Source organism: Pongo pygmaeus, chromosome 20, assembly GCF_028885625.2.
Source record: "Pongo pygmaeus isolate AG05252 chromosome 20, NHGRI_mPonPyg2-v2.0_pri, whole genome shotgun sequence".
Classification (NCBI taxonomy): Eukaryota; Metazoa; Chordata; class Mammalia; order Primates; family Hominidae; genus Pongo; species Pongo pygmaeus.
This window is the reverse complement of record NC_072393.2, coordinates 38,177,566-38,195,322: the sequence shown is the minus strand read 5'-3', so window position 1 is coordinate 38,195,322 and position 17,757 is coordinate 38,177,566. Positions and strand designations below refer to the sequence as shown.

Here is a 17,757-nt window from a genome sequence, read left to right as displayed (position 1 = left end):
AGAGCAGGGACGTGCAACACAGGGCTTCCCACAGAGTGAACCGAAGGTCTCTGGAGTGGTCCCTGGGCTCTAGAGTGGCCAGTCACTGCCCTGTGTCATTGGGAAGAGGGAGAGCTGTGCAGATTCAACATGGCACCATGCATTTGGGTCCTGCGCTCTTCTGTTTTCTTTTTTTTCTTTTTTTCTTTTTTTTTTTTTTGAGATGGAGTCTCGCTCTGTCGCCCAGGCTGGAGTGCAGTGGCGCGATCTCAGCTCACTGCAAGCTCTGCCTCCCGGATTCACACCATTCTCCTGCCTCAGCCTCCCGAGTAGCTGGGACTAAAGGCACCCGCCACCTTGCCCGGCTAATTTTTTGTATTTTTAGTAGAGACGGGGTTTCACCATTAGCCAGGATGGTCTCGATCTCCTGACCTCGTGATGCACCCACCTCGGCCTCCCAAAGAGCTGGGATTACAGGCGTGAGCCACCATGCCCGGCCCTGTTTTCAAAGTAGATTGTTTCTTTCTTAGCATGGTTGATCTTTACAGTCTTCTAGGAGGTAGGCGGGAAAGAAAGAACCTCATGGTGCAGATGGGAAAACTCAGGGAGGCCAGAAGGCAACTAGAGGGCGCTGTCAGTGCCACATTGGGGCTGGGATGCCCTGGAGCTGGGACTCAGGACACTTGCTCCTCCTCTTCTCGTTGCCTGGACAGCCGCAAACCTGGCTTTCCGCCTCGCGTATCCTGGAGGAGCCTTCAGCAGGATCCGGCTTTCCATGCCCCCGGGATGGGTCTCACCTGGCCGTAGCACAGTTGTGCTGCAGAGCCAGGTTCAGCTTACAGCTGCATTGTCCCCTCGCCCTGCCCAGCCTTCCTGGCCTTCTTGTGGGGCTGGGCTGGGCAGCCCAAGGAGGTCTCCTGTTACAGGTCAGGGAGCTAAATCCGTGTTTGCAAAACACAGCCTGAGCTCCGTTCACTTCCTGCTGGCCCAGCCCCTAGGAATGTAGGCTCAGGGAGCCTGTGGTTACGGAGTGGTCAGCTGGGGGAGAGGAGGTGGAGGGTGTCTGACCCTGGGCTGGGAGGCAGGTGCACTTCGGTGTCAGATGGGGCTCCTGCCCTGACGGCATCTCCTGTGCTGGTGGTGGGATGCCTAGACACTTCCCAAAGAAGAGGCCCCTACAAACCCAGAGTTGCGAATGTGAGGGTGTTGGAGAGCTGCCACAGCTGTGGGGCCCGCTGAGGGGGGCAGAGGAGGAGGGAGTGAGGAGCTGACAAAGGAGGCGCAGGGCAGCAGGGTGGTGCACCCAGGTGGGAGCAGCAAGTGCACCAGGCACAGACCCTGGCACACGATAGACTCTCAGCACAGCTGCCGAAAGAACCATTGAGACTGACCTGGGCGCAGAGGCTCGTGCCCGTCATCCCAGCACGTTGGGAGGCCAAGGTGGGCGGATCACTTGAGGTCAGAAGACCAGCCTGGCCAACGTGGTCAACATGGCAAAACCCTATTGCTACTTAAAAAAATACAAAAATTAGCCGGGTGTGGTGTCGTGTGCCTGTAATCCCAGTTACTCGGGGGGCTGAGGCAGGAGAATTGCTTGAACCCAAGAGGTGGAGGCTACAGTAAGCTGAGATTGCGCCATTGCACTCCAGCCTGGGCGACAGAACAAGAGTCTCTCAAAAAATTAAATAAATAAAATAAAAAAGGAACCATTGAGGCATTGAAACTGGAAGATAAATCAGTGTCAAGATGCCAGGGGCCTGATGTGTTAGGCGGGGTGGTCCAGCAGTCTTAGGGTGCTGGGTCAGTTTTAGAGCAGAGGGTGGGGCATGACCAGAGTCATCCTTATGGAAAATGAGCCTGTCAGCCAGGTGAGTACTGGATGGGGCAAGGAGGGGGCACACACCTGAGCTGGGCTGGTGAGGGCAAGGCCGTGGGATGCACAGGGGTCTGGTTGGGGGTGTTCATACATACCTTGTTGTGTTCCTCATAGGGAGGCATTTACGATTCCCCTGATTCCTCTTGGCCTGAAGGAAACGAAAGACGTCGACTTTTCAGTTGTCCTCAAGGTAAATCTCAAAGCCATGGGCACCAGACTCAGTGTTTAAAATGGAAATAGGCCATTTGCAGTGGCGCATGCCTCTAGTCACAGTTACTTGGGAGGCTGAGGCAAGAGGATCGCTTGAGCCCAGGAATTGGAAGCTGCAGTGATTTGTGATCATACAACTGCATTCCAGCCTGGGCAACAGAATGAGACCCTGTCTCCAAAAAAAAAAAAAAGAAAAAAAATGGAGATAGAGAAAATACATATCCCTTGCAATGGCCTTAGGCTCAGCAGGCAGAGTCAGTTGATATCTACAGAGTGACCCTGAGGCCCTTCTCAGCCAGCTACATGCATAATTTATATGTTTATTCCTGCCATATTTTTGTTGTTGCCTTTGATGGCTTCTGAAGCTCCTCCTGGGTCTTGGACAAGGCAGGTTGGAAACCCAGGCCTTCCCCGAGGCCAAGTCAAAGAGGGTCTGTAGTGGATATGCTTTGAAATTTAAAACTTATATCCTCTTTTATTTTTTTATTTTATTTTTTATTTTTTTTTGAGACGGAGTCTCACTCTGTTGCCCAGGCTGGAGTGCAGTGGCACCATCTCCGCTCACTGCAAGTTCCGCCTCCCGGGTTCACACCATTCTCCTGCCTCAGCCTCCCGAGTAGCTGGGACTACAGGCGCCCGCCACCACGCCCGGCGAATTTTTTGTATTTTTAGTAGAGACAGGGTTTCACCAAGTTATCCAGGATGGTCTCGATCTCCTGACCTCGTGATCCGCCCACCTCGGCCTCCCAAAGTGCTGGGATTACAGGTGTGAGCCACCGCGCCCGGCCTCTTTTATTAGTAGTGTATTTTTTTCTTAAATCGTGTAACCAGTTTCGGTTATGTCTTTGGAAGAATAGCTAAAGTTTTTTCTCTAACATTTTATTATGAAAATTTCCAAACTTTTCAAAAATTTTTAAGAATTTTACAGCAAACCCCTGTGTACTCACTTCTTCCAAGAACATACTGCCAGCATTGCTTCCTGACATATTTATCCATCTGTGCATTCTTGTGTCTGTTAGGTTGGTTTGAAGGTAATTGCAGTTTTTGCCATTGAAAGTAATGGCTAAAGGCCGGGCACAGTGGCTCACGCCTGTAATCCCAGCACTTTGGGAGGCTGAAGCAGGTGGATCACTTGAGCTTGGGAATTGAAGACCAGCCTGGCTAAAATGGTAAAACCCCTGTCTCTATTAAACTTACAGAAATTAGCTGGACTTGGTGGTGCACACCTGTAATCCCAGTTACTTGAGAGGCTGAGGCAGGTGAATCGTTCGAACCTGGGAGGTGGAGGTGGAGGTTGCAGGGAGCTGAGATCACACCACTGCCCTCCAGCCTGGGCGACAGAGTGAGATCCCATCTCAAAAAAAAAAAAAAATTAGCTGGGCATAGTGGCATATGCCTGTAATCCCAGTTACTCGAGAGGCTGAGGCACGAGAGAGTCACTTGAACCCAGAAGGCAGAGGATGCAGTGAGCTGAGATTGTGCCACTGCACTCCAGCCTGGGCAACAGTGAAACTGTCTCAAAAAAAAAAAAGAATGAAACTAATGGCTAGTATCAGTCTTGTCTTATTTGTGATGCAGTTTCAAAGGAAATCAAAGATGTCAATTCACTCCCCTTAAATATTTGAATAACCAGAGTCTTTGCTTGTGCGTCCCCCTGCCACATTCCTGGGTATCTGGACTCCTCTCCCATTTGGCAGATCCTCATAAGCCCACCTGTGCCTGGCACTGTGCTGGGTGCCAGAGGTGCCCCAAGCTCTGCCTGTGGGGCCTTTGGGTCAGTGGGGGATTCAAGTGGGAAGTGGAAGAGGTGCTTCAATGGAGAACACAGCAGAGACCGTGCCCCGAGGCTGGGGCCGGGAGACCGTCCTGTGCCTGGAATACCCTCCTCTTCCTTCCCTCTTCAACTCCATCAGTTTGAGTTTTTAACCAGTCGCTGCCAAATTCCATCAAGGAGGGGAAAGGGGATGAGGTGTAGGGTGGCCCAAGTTTGAGCCATGCAGCCCAGGCGTTGGTTATAGGAATTAATCCTAGCATCGTGAAAATTGCTTCGAAGAAATATTTTACGTTCTTTTTTTTTTTTTCTTTTTCTTTATTATTTTGAGACAGAGTCTCACTTTTTCACCAGGCTGGCATGCAGTGGCATGATCTCGGCTCACTGCAACCCCTGCCTACTGGGCTCAGGTGATCCTCCCACTTCAGCCTCCTGAGTAGCTGGTACTACAGGTGTGTGCCACCGTGCCTGGCTAATTGTTGCATTTTTCTATCTTTCTTTCTTTTTTATTGAGATGGAGTTTAGCTCTTGTTGCCCAGGCTGGAGTGCAATGGCGTGATCTTGACTCACCGCAACCTCCACCTCCCGGGTTCAAGCGATTCTCCTGCCTCAGCCTTCCGAGTAGCTAGGATTACAGGCATGTGCCACCATGCCCAGCTAATTATGTACTTTTAATAGAGATGGGGTTTCTCCATGTTGGTCAGGTGGGTCTCGAACTCCTGACCACAGATGATCCACTTGCCTTGGCCTTCCAAAGTGCTGGGATTACAGGCGTGAGCCACCATGCCCGGCCAATTTTTGTATTTTTCGTAGAGACAGAGTTTCCCACTGTTGCCCAGGCTGGTCTCAAACTCCTGGGTTCAAGCAGTCCTCCTGCCTTGGCCTTCCAAAGTGCTGGGATTATAGGCATGAGCCACTGTGCCTGGCTTATTTTACTTTCCATGATAATCCTCTTAATTGGCTCATCTTGGACTACTTTTAGTTTAGAAAAGAAAACATCTTATGACATTTTGACTATTACTTTTTTTTTTTTTTTTTGAGCTGGAGTTTCACTCTTGTTGCCCAGGCTGGAGGGCAATGATGGCATCTCGGCTCACTGCAACCTCTGCCTCCCAGGTTCAAGCGATTCTCCTGCCTCAGCCTCCCGAGTAGGTGGCATTACAGGCACCTGCCATCATGCCTGGCTAATTTGTATTTTTAGTAGAGATGGGGTTTTACTATGTTGGCCAGGCTGGTCTCGAACTCAATCCGCCCGCCTCGGCCTCCCAAAGTGCTGGGATTACAGGTGTGAGCCACCGCTCCCGGCCAACTACTACTTTTAAAAGCAATTGGTTAATACTTTGGAAGCACTTGACCTTCATTCTCAGAGACGGTGAGTTGTTTGACATAAATAGAGGCCTTTTTGACTGCTGCTGTGTTTAAATCCTGTGAGTTTGGGGTTTATTTTGGAATTGGAGAAGGGAAGTTGGTATTCTGAGTGTTTCAGGACTCAAGTTTACCGGAAAGTTTATATTCTGGGTAGAAAGCAATGAAAACAATTCGGGAATTGCAGCTTTATGCCACACTGCCACAGCCTGCCTGAACTTTTATGTGAGACTTATGCCCAGATGCAATGGCTCACGCCTCTAATCTTAGCACTTTGGGAGGCCGAGGCAAGAGGACAGCTTGAGGCCAGGAGTTCAAGACCAGCCTGGGCAACAGAATGAGACCTTGTCTCTCTCTCTCTCTTTTTTTTTTTTTTTTTTTTTTGAGACACAGTCTCACTCTGTTGCCCAGGCTGGAGTGCAATGGTGCGATCTCAGCTCATTGCAGCCTTCATCTTCTGGGTTCAAGCGATTCTCCTTCCTCAGCCTCCTGAGTAACTGGGACTACAGGCATGCACCACCATGGCCAACTAATTTTTGTGTGTATATATATATATTTTTTGAGATGAAGCCTCGCTCTGTTGCCCAGGCTAGAGTGCAGTGGCGCGATCTCGGCTCACTGCACCCTCCACCTCCTGGGTTCCAGCAGTTCTCTGCCTCAGCCTCCTGAGTAGCTGGGGTTTCAGGCACCCACTACCACGCCTGGCTAATTTTTGTATTTTTAGTAGAGACGGGGTTTCACCATCGTGGCCAGGCTGGTCTTGAGCTCCTGACCTCATGATCCACCTGCCTCAGTCTCTCAAAGTGCTGGGATTAGAGGCATGAGCCACCGGACCAGGCTAATTTTTGTATTTTTAGTAGACACAGGGTTTCACCATGTTGGCCAGGCTGGTCTCGAACTCCTGACCTCGGGTGATCCGCCCACCTCGGCTTTCCAAAGTGCTGGGATTACAGGCGTCAGCCACCATGCCCAGTCATCTCTCTCTCTCTCTCTCTCTCTTTTTTTTTTTTTTTAAGAGGTGGGGTCTCCTCGCTATGATGCCCAGGCTGGTCTTGAACTCTCCTGGCCCCAAGCGATCTTCCTGCTTCCACCTCCAGTAAAAGTGCTGAGATTATAGATGTGAGCCACCACACCCAGCCCCATCTCTATTTTTATTTAAAATATATGTATAATGTGTATATATATAAATGCAAAAATAGATGTGACTTGCCACTGGTCTGTGGGACTCAAAACAATCCATGTGTCTGGAAATGTCTGTTGCTGCTGTTGTAGAAGTTTCTTTACGATTTAATTTGTGTGTTGCTTGGTGCTGTGCTACAAGAATGTAAGCATTTTTTTTTTTTGAGATGGAGTTTCACTCTTGTTGCCCAGGCTGGAGTCCAGTGGCGCGATCTCAGCTCACTGCAACCTCTGCCTCTTGGGTTCAAGCGATTCTCCTGCTTCAGTCTCCCAAGTAGCTGGGATTACAGGCATGTGCCACCACACCCAGCTAATTTTTATTAGTAGAGACATGGTTTCACCATTTGGCCAGGCTGGTCTTGAACTCGTGACCTCAGATGATCCACCCGCCTCAGCCTCCCAAAGTGCTGGGATTACAGGTGTGAGCCACTGCATCCGGCCAAGAATGCAAGCATTTTAAAGGAAGAGTCTCTTGGAGAAACTTAGGAATTTTATAGGCATTTTTAAGGATTCAACTGGGTCATGTTCTGAATTCCACATTAAAGCAAATGAAAATATTCACATGTTGTGGACATGGCCAACTGCCATTCGGCACAGGCTTCCAACCATATCATTTTAGCCTAAAAGAGACTCTACAAATGTCAGTCATATGAAAATGAGAACGTTTGAGGGACTTTCTGCTGTATTTTTTCCCTTCCATATTTGATAGAAACACAGGTACTGCAGAAGTGGTTCAGCAGACTGAATTAGGGCAGTTCCATTTCAAATCTGACCTGTGTGTCTGTGTGATGTTTTATAATCAGTGAAGCTTCACAGTGTGATTTTGTTTTATTTTATTTTGTGTATCTATTTATTTAGAGAGGGAGTCTCATTCTGTCGCCCAGACGGGAGTGCAGTGGCACAATCTTGGCTCACTGAAACCTCTGCCTCCCGGGTTCAAGTGATTCTCCTGCTTCAGCCTCCTGAGTACCTAGGATTACGGGCACCCACCACCACACCCAGCTAATTTTTATATTTTTAATAGAGACAGGGTTTCACCATGTTGGCCAGGCTGTTCTCGAAGTCCTGACCTCAAGTGATCCACCCGCCTCGGCCTCCCAAAGTGTTGGGATTACAGGCGTGAGCCACCACAGCTGGCCGATTTTGTTTTATTTTAAAGAAATAGGACCAGGCACAGTGGCTCACACCTTTAGTCCCAGCTACTTGGGAGGCTGAGGTGGATTGCTTGAGCCCAAGAGGTTGAGGCTGCAGTCAGCTGTGACTGAGCCCCTGCACTCCATCCTGGAAAACAGAATGATACCTTGTCTCATTAAAAAAAAAAAAAAAAAAAATTTCGAATCAATGAAAGAAAATGAAATAACATCTGTTCTTCAGTAAAGTTTAATAGTTTTCTGCTTAATTATATTAATTTTATCCCTAGAAATGTGCTTTTGTTGCTATTGTGAAAGGTATTATTTCTCTGTTAGGTTTTTTTTGTTTGTTTGTTTTTGAGACAGAGTCTCACTGTGTCGCCCAGGCTGGAGTACAGTGGTGCGGTCTTGGCTCACTGCAACCTCTGCCCCCCAGGTCCAAGTGATTCTCCTGCCTCAGCCTCCTGGGTAGCTGGGATTACAGGCACCTGCCACCATACCCAGCTAATTTTTTGTATTTTTGGTAGAGACAGGGTTTCACCTTGTTGGCCAGGCTGGTCTCAAACTCCTGACCTCAAATGATCCACCCATCTCAGCCTTGAAAACTGCTGGGATTACAGATGTGAGCCACCACACCTGGCTGTCTGTTAAGTTTTTCTAATTGGTTATTGCTTGTATAAGAAAGGAAGAATATTGACTTTTCTTTTTTACTATTGACTTTCATGTGTTAACTTATTTGCCACTTTATTGAATTCTTCTTAATTTAGTAATGTTTCAGTTGATGCTATTGGGTTTTATAAACATGCTGTTACGTTGCAAAAAATTATTTTGATTGTTTCTTTCTAATATTTTATGTCTCTTATTTTTCTTAATGTATGGGCTAGAGAATGTTTGGAATTAGGCTAAGTAATAACAGTGATGGTAGAAATTCTCATTTTGTCCCTAATGTTTACAGTGGGTTTCAGTTAGGATTTTTTTTTTTTTTTTTTGAGACGAAGTCTCGCTCTGTCATCCAAGCTGGAGTGCAATGGCTCAGTCTCAGCTCACTGCCACCTCTGCCTCCTGGGCTCAAGCTATTCTCCTGCCTCAGCCTCCTGAGTAGCTGGGATTACAGGCACCTGCCAGCATGCCTGGCTAATTTTTGTATTTTTAATAGAGAGGGGGTTTCACCACGTTGGCCAGGCTGGTCTCGAACTCCTGGCCTCAAGTGATCGACCTGCCTTGGCCTCCCAAAGTGCTGAGATTACAGGCGTGAGCCACCGTGCCTGGCCAGTTAGATAATTTTTTTATCCCACTAAGTATGTTAATCTACCCTAGTTTACTAAGTTTCAAATTCAGGATCACATATATAATTTAATCAAAATCCTCTTTGACTTTTATGAGGTGAACGTAAGATTGGAGTGCAGTGACGTGATCATGGCTCACTGCAGCCTCAACCTCCTGGGCTCAAGTGATCCTCCTCCTGCCTCAGCACGCCTGGCCAATTTTTTATTATTTGTAGAGATGGGGTTTCACTATGTTGTCCGTGCTGGTCTCAAACTCCTGGTCTCAAGTGATTCTCCCACCTTGGCCTCCCAAAGTGCTGGGATCACAGGCATGAGTCACTACACCAGACCCCTTTTAACCACCATGCCTAGCTATTTTATTTTTTTAAATTTTTAATAGAGACGGGGTTTCACCTTGTTGGCCAGGCTGGTCTGGAACACCTGACCTCAACTGATCTACCTACCTCAGCCTCCCAAAGCGCTGGGATTACAGGTGTGAGCCACCATACCCAGCTCATGGCCAAGTTTAAAGAATAGAGGCATAGTCAGCTGGGTGCAGTGGCTCATGCCTGTAATCGCAACACTTTGGGAAGCTGAGGTGGGAGGATCACCTGAGGCCAGGAGTCCAAGACCAGCCTAGGCAACATAGGAGGACTCTGTCTTTACGAAAAATAACAATATTAGCTGAGTGTGGTGGTGCACACCTATAGTCCCATCTACTGGAGAAGCTGAAGTGGGAGGATGACTTGAGCCCAGGAGTTCAAGTCTGCAGTGAGCTATGATTGCGTCATTGCACTCCACCCTGGACGACAGAGCAAGAACCTCCTCTCTTAAAAAAAGAAAAAGAAGGCACAGCAAAGTTGTATATTTAGTACAAATCCATTTTTGTAAGACAAGTGTTTGTCTGTGTGTCTGTACGTTGAACACACAAAAACAGGAGGAGCTTTAATGTAGAAGTTGTGTAAAGAGGTTACTCACAGTCACTTGGGAAGACATAATTGAGCAATTTATGTGATCACCTTTCTTGCAGCTTGGGGGAGCCAGCACTTGTAGGGGCGGGGGTGGGGCGATAGGGCAAAACCCCACCTCTATTAAAAAATACAAAAATGAAATTAGCTTGTGGCACGTGCCTGTGGTCCCAGCTACTTGGGATGCTGAAGTAGGAGGATTGCTTGAGCCCGGAGAAGTCGAGGCTGCAGTGAGCTGCAGTCGCACCACTGCACTCCAGCCTAGGCAACAAAGTGAGACCCTGCCTCAAAGATAAAATAAAATAAAATAAAATAAAATAAAATGCCTTTATAACATGGTTAAGGGTCTTCTTGGCAAAGGAACCTGTATCTGGGGACTGTTATGACAGTCCTACCCTCAGGGTCTGTGCTGGGAAACTTGTCCGGGTCCTGAGGGAGGCCCAGAATTGCAAGTCTGAGCCCCTGAATATCTGTGGTGTTTGCAGTATAGTTGAATGTATAGGCTATAGACTGGTCTCGAACTCCTGGGCTCAAGTGATTTACCTGCCTGGTCTTCACAAAGTGCTGGGATTACAGATGTGAGCCACGGTGCACAGACACAAAGACATTTTTAAGCAAAAAATTAACTTCAACTCTCACTTTTACTGAAGCAGCACAACATTTAAAAACATAGGCATGAGGTGCAGTGGCTCACACCTGTAATCCCAGCACTTTGGGAGGCTGAGGCAGATGGATTGCTTGAGCCCAAGAGTTTGAGACCAGCCTGGGCAATGTGGTGAAACCCCATCTCTACTAAAAATACAAAAATTAGCTGGGCATGGTGGCACATGCCTGTAATCCCAGCTACTTGGGAGGCTGAGGCACAAGAATCACTTGAGCCTAGGAGGTGGAGGTTGCAGTGAGCCGAGATTGTAAGATTGCACTCTAGCCTGGGCAATGGGAGTGGGAGTGAAACTCTGTGTTTTTTTTTTTTTTTTAAAAAACAAAACAAAGACAAAAAAAAAACTATGGCCGGGCATGGTGGTTGACATCTGTAATCCCAGCACTTTGGGAGGGCGAGGTGGGGGGATCACCTGAGGTCAGAAGTTTGAGACCAGCCTGGCCAACATGGTGAAACTCTGTCTCTACTAAAAACACAACAATTAGCCAGACATTGTGGTGGGCGCCTGTAATCCCAGCTCCTTGAGAGGGAGGAAGGAGAATTGCATGAACCCGGGAGGCAGAGGTTGCAGTGAGCCGAGATTGTGCCACTGCACTCCAGCCTGGGCTACAAAGAGAGACTCTGTATTAAAAAAACTACATAAATTAAGAAAATAAATCCCCCCACTTTGAAAATTGCTATAAGTTTTTCTTTCTTCTGCCTTTTTAAAAACGGGTTCACAATTGACATATTACTATTATGCACATATATGGTTTTCAGTCACACTTTATAATATCTGACCTCATTTTTCTTTAAGGATTTTATCCTGGAACATTACAGTGAAGATGGCTATTTATATGAAGATGAAATTGCAGATCTTATGGATCTGAGACAAGTAAGTTTTTGTGTGCAGCAGAGAGGGGAGGGTGGCTTTTCCGAGTCTTCAGGGAACCCCATTATTGCATACTGTGGTCTTAACAGAATCGCGGGTGGATAGAGGTGATGGTTGGTGGGTGCTGGAATCATCCATTCCATTTGCTGCATAAGAAAACCGTAGAAGGAGGCCGGGCGCGGTGGTTCACGCCTGTGTAATCCCAGCACTTTGTGGGGTGGAGGTGGGCGGATCACCTGAGGTCAGGAGTTCCAGACCATCCTGGCCAACATGGTGAAACCCTGTCTCTACTAAAAATACAAAAATTAGCTGGGTGTGGTGGTGCATGCTGGTAATTCCAGCACTTTGGGAGGCTGAAGCGGGTGGATCACCTGAGGTCAGAAGTTTGAGACCAGACTGGCCAACATGGCAAAACCCCGTTTCTACTAAAAATACAAAAACAAGCCAGGCATGGTGCTACACGCCTGTAATCCCAGCTACTCGGGAGGCTGAGGCAAGAGAATCACTTGAACCTGATAGGTGGAAGTACAGTGAGCCAAGATCGCACCACTGCACTCCAGCTTGGGTGGGTAACAGAGCAAGACTCTGTCTCAAAAAAAAAAAAAAAAAAAAAGGAAAACCATAGAAGGGGAGAGATCTGCCTCCTGGCAGGGCTGGGACTGGATTCCAGGATTTCTGACTTCCTCCCAGGTTCTTTCCACCCCTCCCAGAGTTTACGATGCCAGCAGCGAGGTCATCATACTGCAGAAATAGTTACAGGCACCTGCTGGTATGTGCAGGGCACCTTCTGGGAAGGGCCGTCAGCTGTGTCTTCCTCTGCTCATGCCCTCTGGGGTTCTTTTCCTTGCAGGCTTGTCGGACACCCAGCCGGGATGAGGCCGGGGTGGAACTGCTGATGACATACTTCATCCAGCTGGGCTTTGTCGAGAGTCGATTCTTCCCGCCCACTCGGCAGATGGGACTCCTGTTCACCTGGTAGGTGCTTGAGGTCTGCGCTGGCGCTTCACGTGTTACGGCAGCCACAGTTTCAGAGCCTCAGCATCACAGACGCCCCTCTGCAGGTGCCCCTGTGCACCTCAGCCCCATTTCCTATCTTGCATTTATCCGGGGAAGTCTAGAAAGAGGTCAATACATTGGTATTTATTTATGAAGGTGATCTGAGGGGAGATGGCTCCAACAGACTGTGGTCTCTTGCTTCTCAGAACAAGCGAGCCAAGGAGAAGAGACATTTTTCTTGCTTGTTGTATCACTGGGGAAGCACGGGGGCCCTGAAGTGGAATTAGCCGGAAGCAAGATTCTTGTCTCAGATTGGACAGGGGCGTACATGTGTATGTGTGAGTGAGAGAGAGAGAGAGAGAGAGAGAGAGAGAGAATCAGGTCTTGTCCAGTGAGACAAAAGCACCAAACAGAAATAGATCAGGTTTCTTTTGAAACGGGGTCTCACTGTGTTGCCCAGGCTAGTCTTGAATTCCTAGGCTCAGGTGATATTTCTGCCTCAGCCTCCTGAGTAGCTGGGACTATAGGCAGGAGCTACACACTCAGCTTAGATCAGATTTTAAAAAAGGAAGTAGAGCATTTGATTCTTCTCCACAATTGGTATTTTCAGACAAGATCAGGCACGTCAGGGTGGTATGGCCATAGACCCAATTGGTATTTTCAAAGGTTAGTATAGTTTAAATACTTTGGAGGCCGGGTACAGTGGCTCACACCTGTAATGCCAACACTTTGGGAGGCCGAGGCAGGCAGATCACTTGAGCCCAGGAGTTTGAGACCAGCCTGGGCAACGTGGCAAAACCCCATATCTACAAACAGTACAAAAATTTGCTGGGTATGATGGTATATACCTGTTAGTCCCACGTAGTAGTAGTTAGTCCCACGAGTAGCTGGGGCTACTCGTGAGGCTGAGGCAGGAGAATCACTTGAGTCCGGGAGGCAGAGGTTGCAGTGAGCCGAGATCATACCACCGCACTCCAGCCTGGGTGATAGGAGTGAAACCCTGTTTCAAACAAGGAAAAAAAAGGCTGGGCGTGGTGGTTCACACCTGTAATCCCAGCACTTTGGGAGGCCGAGGCAGGCGGATCATGAGGTCAGGAGTTCGAGACCAGCCTGTCCAATATGGTGAAACCCCACTTCTAGTAAAAAGTACAAAAATTAGCAAGGCATGGTTGCGCGTGCCTTGTAGTCCCAGCTACTTGGGAGGCTGAGACAGGAGAATCGCAGAGGTTGCAATGAGCCAAGATCGCACCACTGCACTCCAACCTGGGCGACAGAGTGAGACTCTGTGTCAAAAAAAAAAAAAAAAAAAAAAAGTTCTTTGGAGATGCTACACCCCTTCTCTGAGTGTCGTTAGGAGTGTCAGTGAAAGGAAAACACATCCTAGAAGGTCAGGGGCATATCAGAATTGAATGTTTCTACAGCTGATGGATGGCTACTAATGCCTTCCTCATGGAAAGCAAAGGAAAGGGGGATGACTTTTCCTAACAATGCACCAGGCTGTCTGCATGGCCGAAAAGGCGAAAGGTGGTTTCTCCTTAGTCATGAATTAGGGAGAAGCTGTCTGCACACCCCCTGGTTCATGAGTAAACTTTAAAACAAGTCCTAGGGCCAGGTGCAGTGGCTCACGCCTGTAATCCTAGCACTTTGGGAGGCCGAGGTGGGTGGATCACCTGAGGTCAGGAGTTCGAGACCAGCCTGACCAACATGGCGAAACCCTGTCTCTACTAAAAATATAAAAATTAGCCGGGCATGGTGGTGGGCGCCTATAATCCCAGCTACTTGGGAGGTTGAGGCAGGAGAATTACTTGAATCCAGGAAGCAGAGGCTGCAGTGAGCTGAGATGGCGCCACTGCAGTCTAGCCTGGGCGAAAGAGCAAAACTCTGTCTCAAAAAATAAAAAATAAAACAAGTCCTAGGCTGGGTGTGGTGGCTCATATCTGTAATCCCAGCAGGTTGGGAGGCCAAGGTGGGTGGATCACTTGAGCCCAGGAGTTTGAGACCAGTCTAGGCAACACAGTGAGACCCTATCTCTACAAAACAATTAGAGAAAATTTGCTGGTCATGGGTGGTGCATGCCTGTAGTCCCAGCTACTTGGGAGGCTCAGATGGGAGGATCTCTTAAGCCCAGGAGGTTGAGGCTGCAGTGAGTCATGATCACGCCACTGCACTCCAGCCTAGGCAACAGAGTGAGACTGTGTCTGAAAAAATAAAAAGTAAAACAAATCCTGAGTTTTTAGATTTCAGAAAGAATTATGAGGGGTTAGTAATTGCCATATTTCATTTAGGAGAAGCCATACTGCCTTGGCCTCCCAAAGTGCTGGGATTACTGGCATGAGCCACCGCACCCAGCCCATTTTTTTTTTTTTAATTTTTTTTTTTTTATAATTGAGGAACTTACCTGACACATCATTATCACCCAGAGTCCATAGTTTCCATTAGGGTTCATTCTCACACTTGTGTATTCTATGGCTTTTGGCCAACATAGAATGACAGTGATCCACCTTTGCAGTGTCATACAGAAGAGTTTCACTGATGGAAAAATCCTCTGTGCTCTGCCTGTTCCTCCCTCCCTCCCCCCTAAGTCCTGGCAACCCCTGATCTTTCTTCTGTCTCCAGGGTTTTGGCTTTTCAGAATGTTGGAATCACACAGCGTGCTATACAGTAGGTAGCAATGTTCAGGTTGGCTCTTTCACTTAGTAATGTTTCCTCTGCATCTTTTCATGGCTTGCTGGTTCATTTATCCATTTTTAGTGCTGAGTAATATTCCATTGTCTGGATGTCCCATGGTGTGTTTATGCAGTTACCCCGTCAGATATTTTTATGTGTGGCTGTGGCGGTCAGTGTGATTAGTCCTGTCATCTTGCTTGGAAACAAAAGCCTCAGTGCATGTGCATTCTTGAATGTTATTGAAGAAATGAGTTTGTTGTTGTTGTTGTTGTTGTTGTCGCCCAGGCTGGAGCATAGTGGTGCAATCTCAGCTCACTGCAACATCCACCTCTCGGGTCAAGCGATTCTCCTGCCTCAGTCTCCTGAGTAGCTCAGATTACAGGCGCCTGCCACCATGCCAGGCTAATTTTTGTATTTTTAGTGGAGACTGGGTTTCACCATGTTGGCCAGGCTGGTCTCGAACTCCTGACCTTAGGTGATCCACCCACCTCTGCCTCCCAAAGTGCTGGGATTACAGGTGTGAGCCACCGCACCCAGCCAACCCAGGAGTGTGACAGCAGTTTGGGTAACATAGACCCCATCTCTACAAAAATTAAAAAAAAAAAAAAAGGCAGGTATAGTGGCATGCACTAGTAATCCCAGCTATTCTCATGAGGCTGAGGTGGGAGGATCAACTGAGCCCTAAAGTTGAAGGCTGCAGTAAGCTATGATCACACCACTGCACTTCAGCCTGGGCAACAGAGTGAGATCTTGACTCTTAAAAAAAAAAAAAAAAAAAAAAAAAAAAAAGAATTTTTTCCACTTGTAGCATTAACTAGCCAAGTAATCTGTATTCTCGGAATGCATTTCTTTCACATAGGTATGACTCTCTCACTGGGGTTCCGGTCAGCCAGCAGAACCTGCTGCTGGAGAAGGCCAGTGTCCTGTTCAACACTGGGGCCCTCTACACCCAGATCGGGACCCGGTGCGATCGGCAGACGCAGGCTGGGCTGGAGAGTGCCATAGATGCCTTTCAGAGAGCCGCAGGTATGTCTCCTCCAGGGCTGACCAGACGGAGCCTTGGCCCCGCCTGGTGGCACCAGGGGACCCCCCACTGAAGAGGGTCTGCAGGTCATCCCCCGCAAGTGCCAGACCAGTCTCCAGCTCTGGTGTAACTTCCCATTAAGAAACTTGCTCCGGCCGGGCGCGGTGGCTCACACCTGTAATTCCAGCACTTTGGGAGGCCAAGGCGGGTGGATCACAAGGTCAGGAGATCGAGACCATCCTGGCTAACACAGTGAAACCCCATCTCTACTAAAAAGACAAAAAATTAGCTGGGCCTGGTGGCGGGCACCTGTAGTCCCAGCTACTCGGGAGGCTGAGGCAGAAGAATGGCGTGAACCCGGGAGGCGGAGCTTGCAGTGAGCTGAGATTGCACCACTGCACTCCAGCCTGGGCGACAGAGCCAGACTCCATCTCAAAAAAAAAAAAAGAAACTTGCTCGGTGGTTCAGATCTCAGTCTGGGATGGCTGATGTACGTGGTGAATCCTGTGGCTGACAATTGATCTTTTCCAGACAAGTGGCCCCTGGGATGGCAGTGCATAACTGTTTCTTTCAACACATGTCATGAAGAGCAGAATAACTTTTCCCAAATAGTGAAACTGTAGGCTTCTTTTTCTTGTATTAGGTGTACCTTATCAGTGCATATTACTCTCTGTGCCTTTATTTATTTATGAGATGGAGTTTCGCTCTTGTCGCCCAGGCTGGAGTGCAGTGGCGTGGTCTCGGCTCATTGCAACCTCCACCTCCCGGTTTCAAGCGATTCTCCTACCTCAGCCTCCTGAGTAGCTGGGATTACAGGCACCCACCACCATGCCTGGCTAATTTTTGTATTTTTAGTAGAGGTGGGGTTTCGCCATGCTGGCCAGGCAGGTCTCGAACTCCTGACCTCAGGTGTTCCGCCTGCCTCAGCCTCCCAAAATGCTGAGATTACAGGTGTGAGTCACTGTGCCCTGCCCCTCCATGGCTTTATATCACCTGCATTCTGCCAACTTCTCCAGCATGAGGTGGGTGTTCTCAACCCTTTGTCAAGTGATGTATTCAAAGGATGTCTCGTAGCTCATTTTCCTTCTTCTTCTTCTGGGAACTGTCTGTTGTTACTTTATTTTATTTATTTGTTTATTTTGAGATAGAGTCTTGCTCTTGTCGCCCAGGCTGGAGTGCAGTGGCACAATCTCTGCTCACTACGACCTCTGCCTACTGGGTTCAAGTAATTCTGCCTCAGCCTCCCAAGTAGCTGGGATTACAGGCGCCTGCCACCATGCCTGGCTAATTTTTGTATTTTTAGTAGAGATGAGGTTTTGCCATGTTGGCCAGGCTGGTCTCAAACTCCTGACCTCAGGTAATTTTAGTATGAGAACGAGGTGCGGGGTTGAGGAGAAAAGCAGCCTAGTGCTTACACCTGTAGAGGACTGGGGTCACCAGACCCAGCACTGTGGGTGAGCCTGGCGTGGCTCACCCGTGCCTGGGGGTTCTGCCTTGCTTCCCCATAGCAGGGCCTATGTCTGGGTCAGACTCCGTGTGGGGATGGATGCAAGAGCCAGGGCACAGTGTACACCACAGTGTGGTCCCTGCGCTAGCTCTATAGTGTGTTCTATAGCGTGTTGCCTTCTGGGCTGATCATCGACATTCTGCTTTGGGGTGTGGTCCCCTTCCACCTGTGTGGATCATTGTTTGATATCACTTTGCCCTGCAAGCTTGTGAAGAACCATAGCTTTGCCACTTCGACTCATTGTGAAATTTCTGATGTTATAATGATTGGTCCTACCAGCCTGGGCCA

The 17,757-nt window shown here is 48.4% G+C and overlaps 1 protein-coding gene across 2 annotated transcripts in view; it reads left to right on the top strand.

The window, feature by feature from the left end:
* RHPN2 (rhophilin Rho GTPase binding protein 2) overlaps positions 1 to 17,757 on the top strand; it is a 92,342-nt gene that overhangs the window by 44,560 nt on the left and 30,025 nt on the right. For both annotated transcript variants that reach the window (XM_054464679.2, XM_063657496.1), the window contains 4 exons: positions 1,970 to 2,045; positions 11,201 to 11,278; positions 12,126 to 12,250; positions 15,798 to 15,964. In XM_054464679.2, the coding sequence (XP_054320654.2) occupies positions 1,970 to 2,045; positions 11,201 to 11,278; positions 12,126 to 12,250; positions 15,798 to 15,964 (446 nt within the window). The remainder of the gene's footprint in view (positions 1 to 1,969; positions 2,046 to 11,200; positions 11,279 to 12,125; positions 12,251 to 15,797; positions 15,965 to 17,757) is intronic.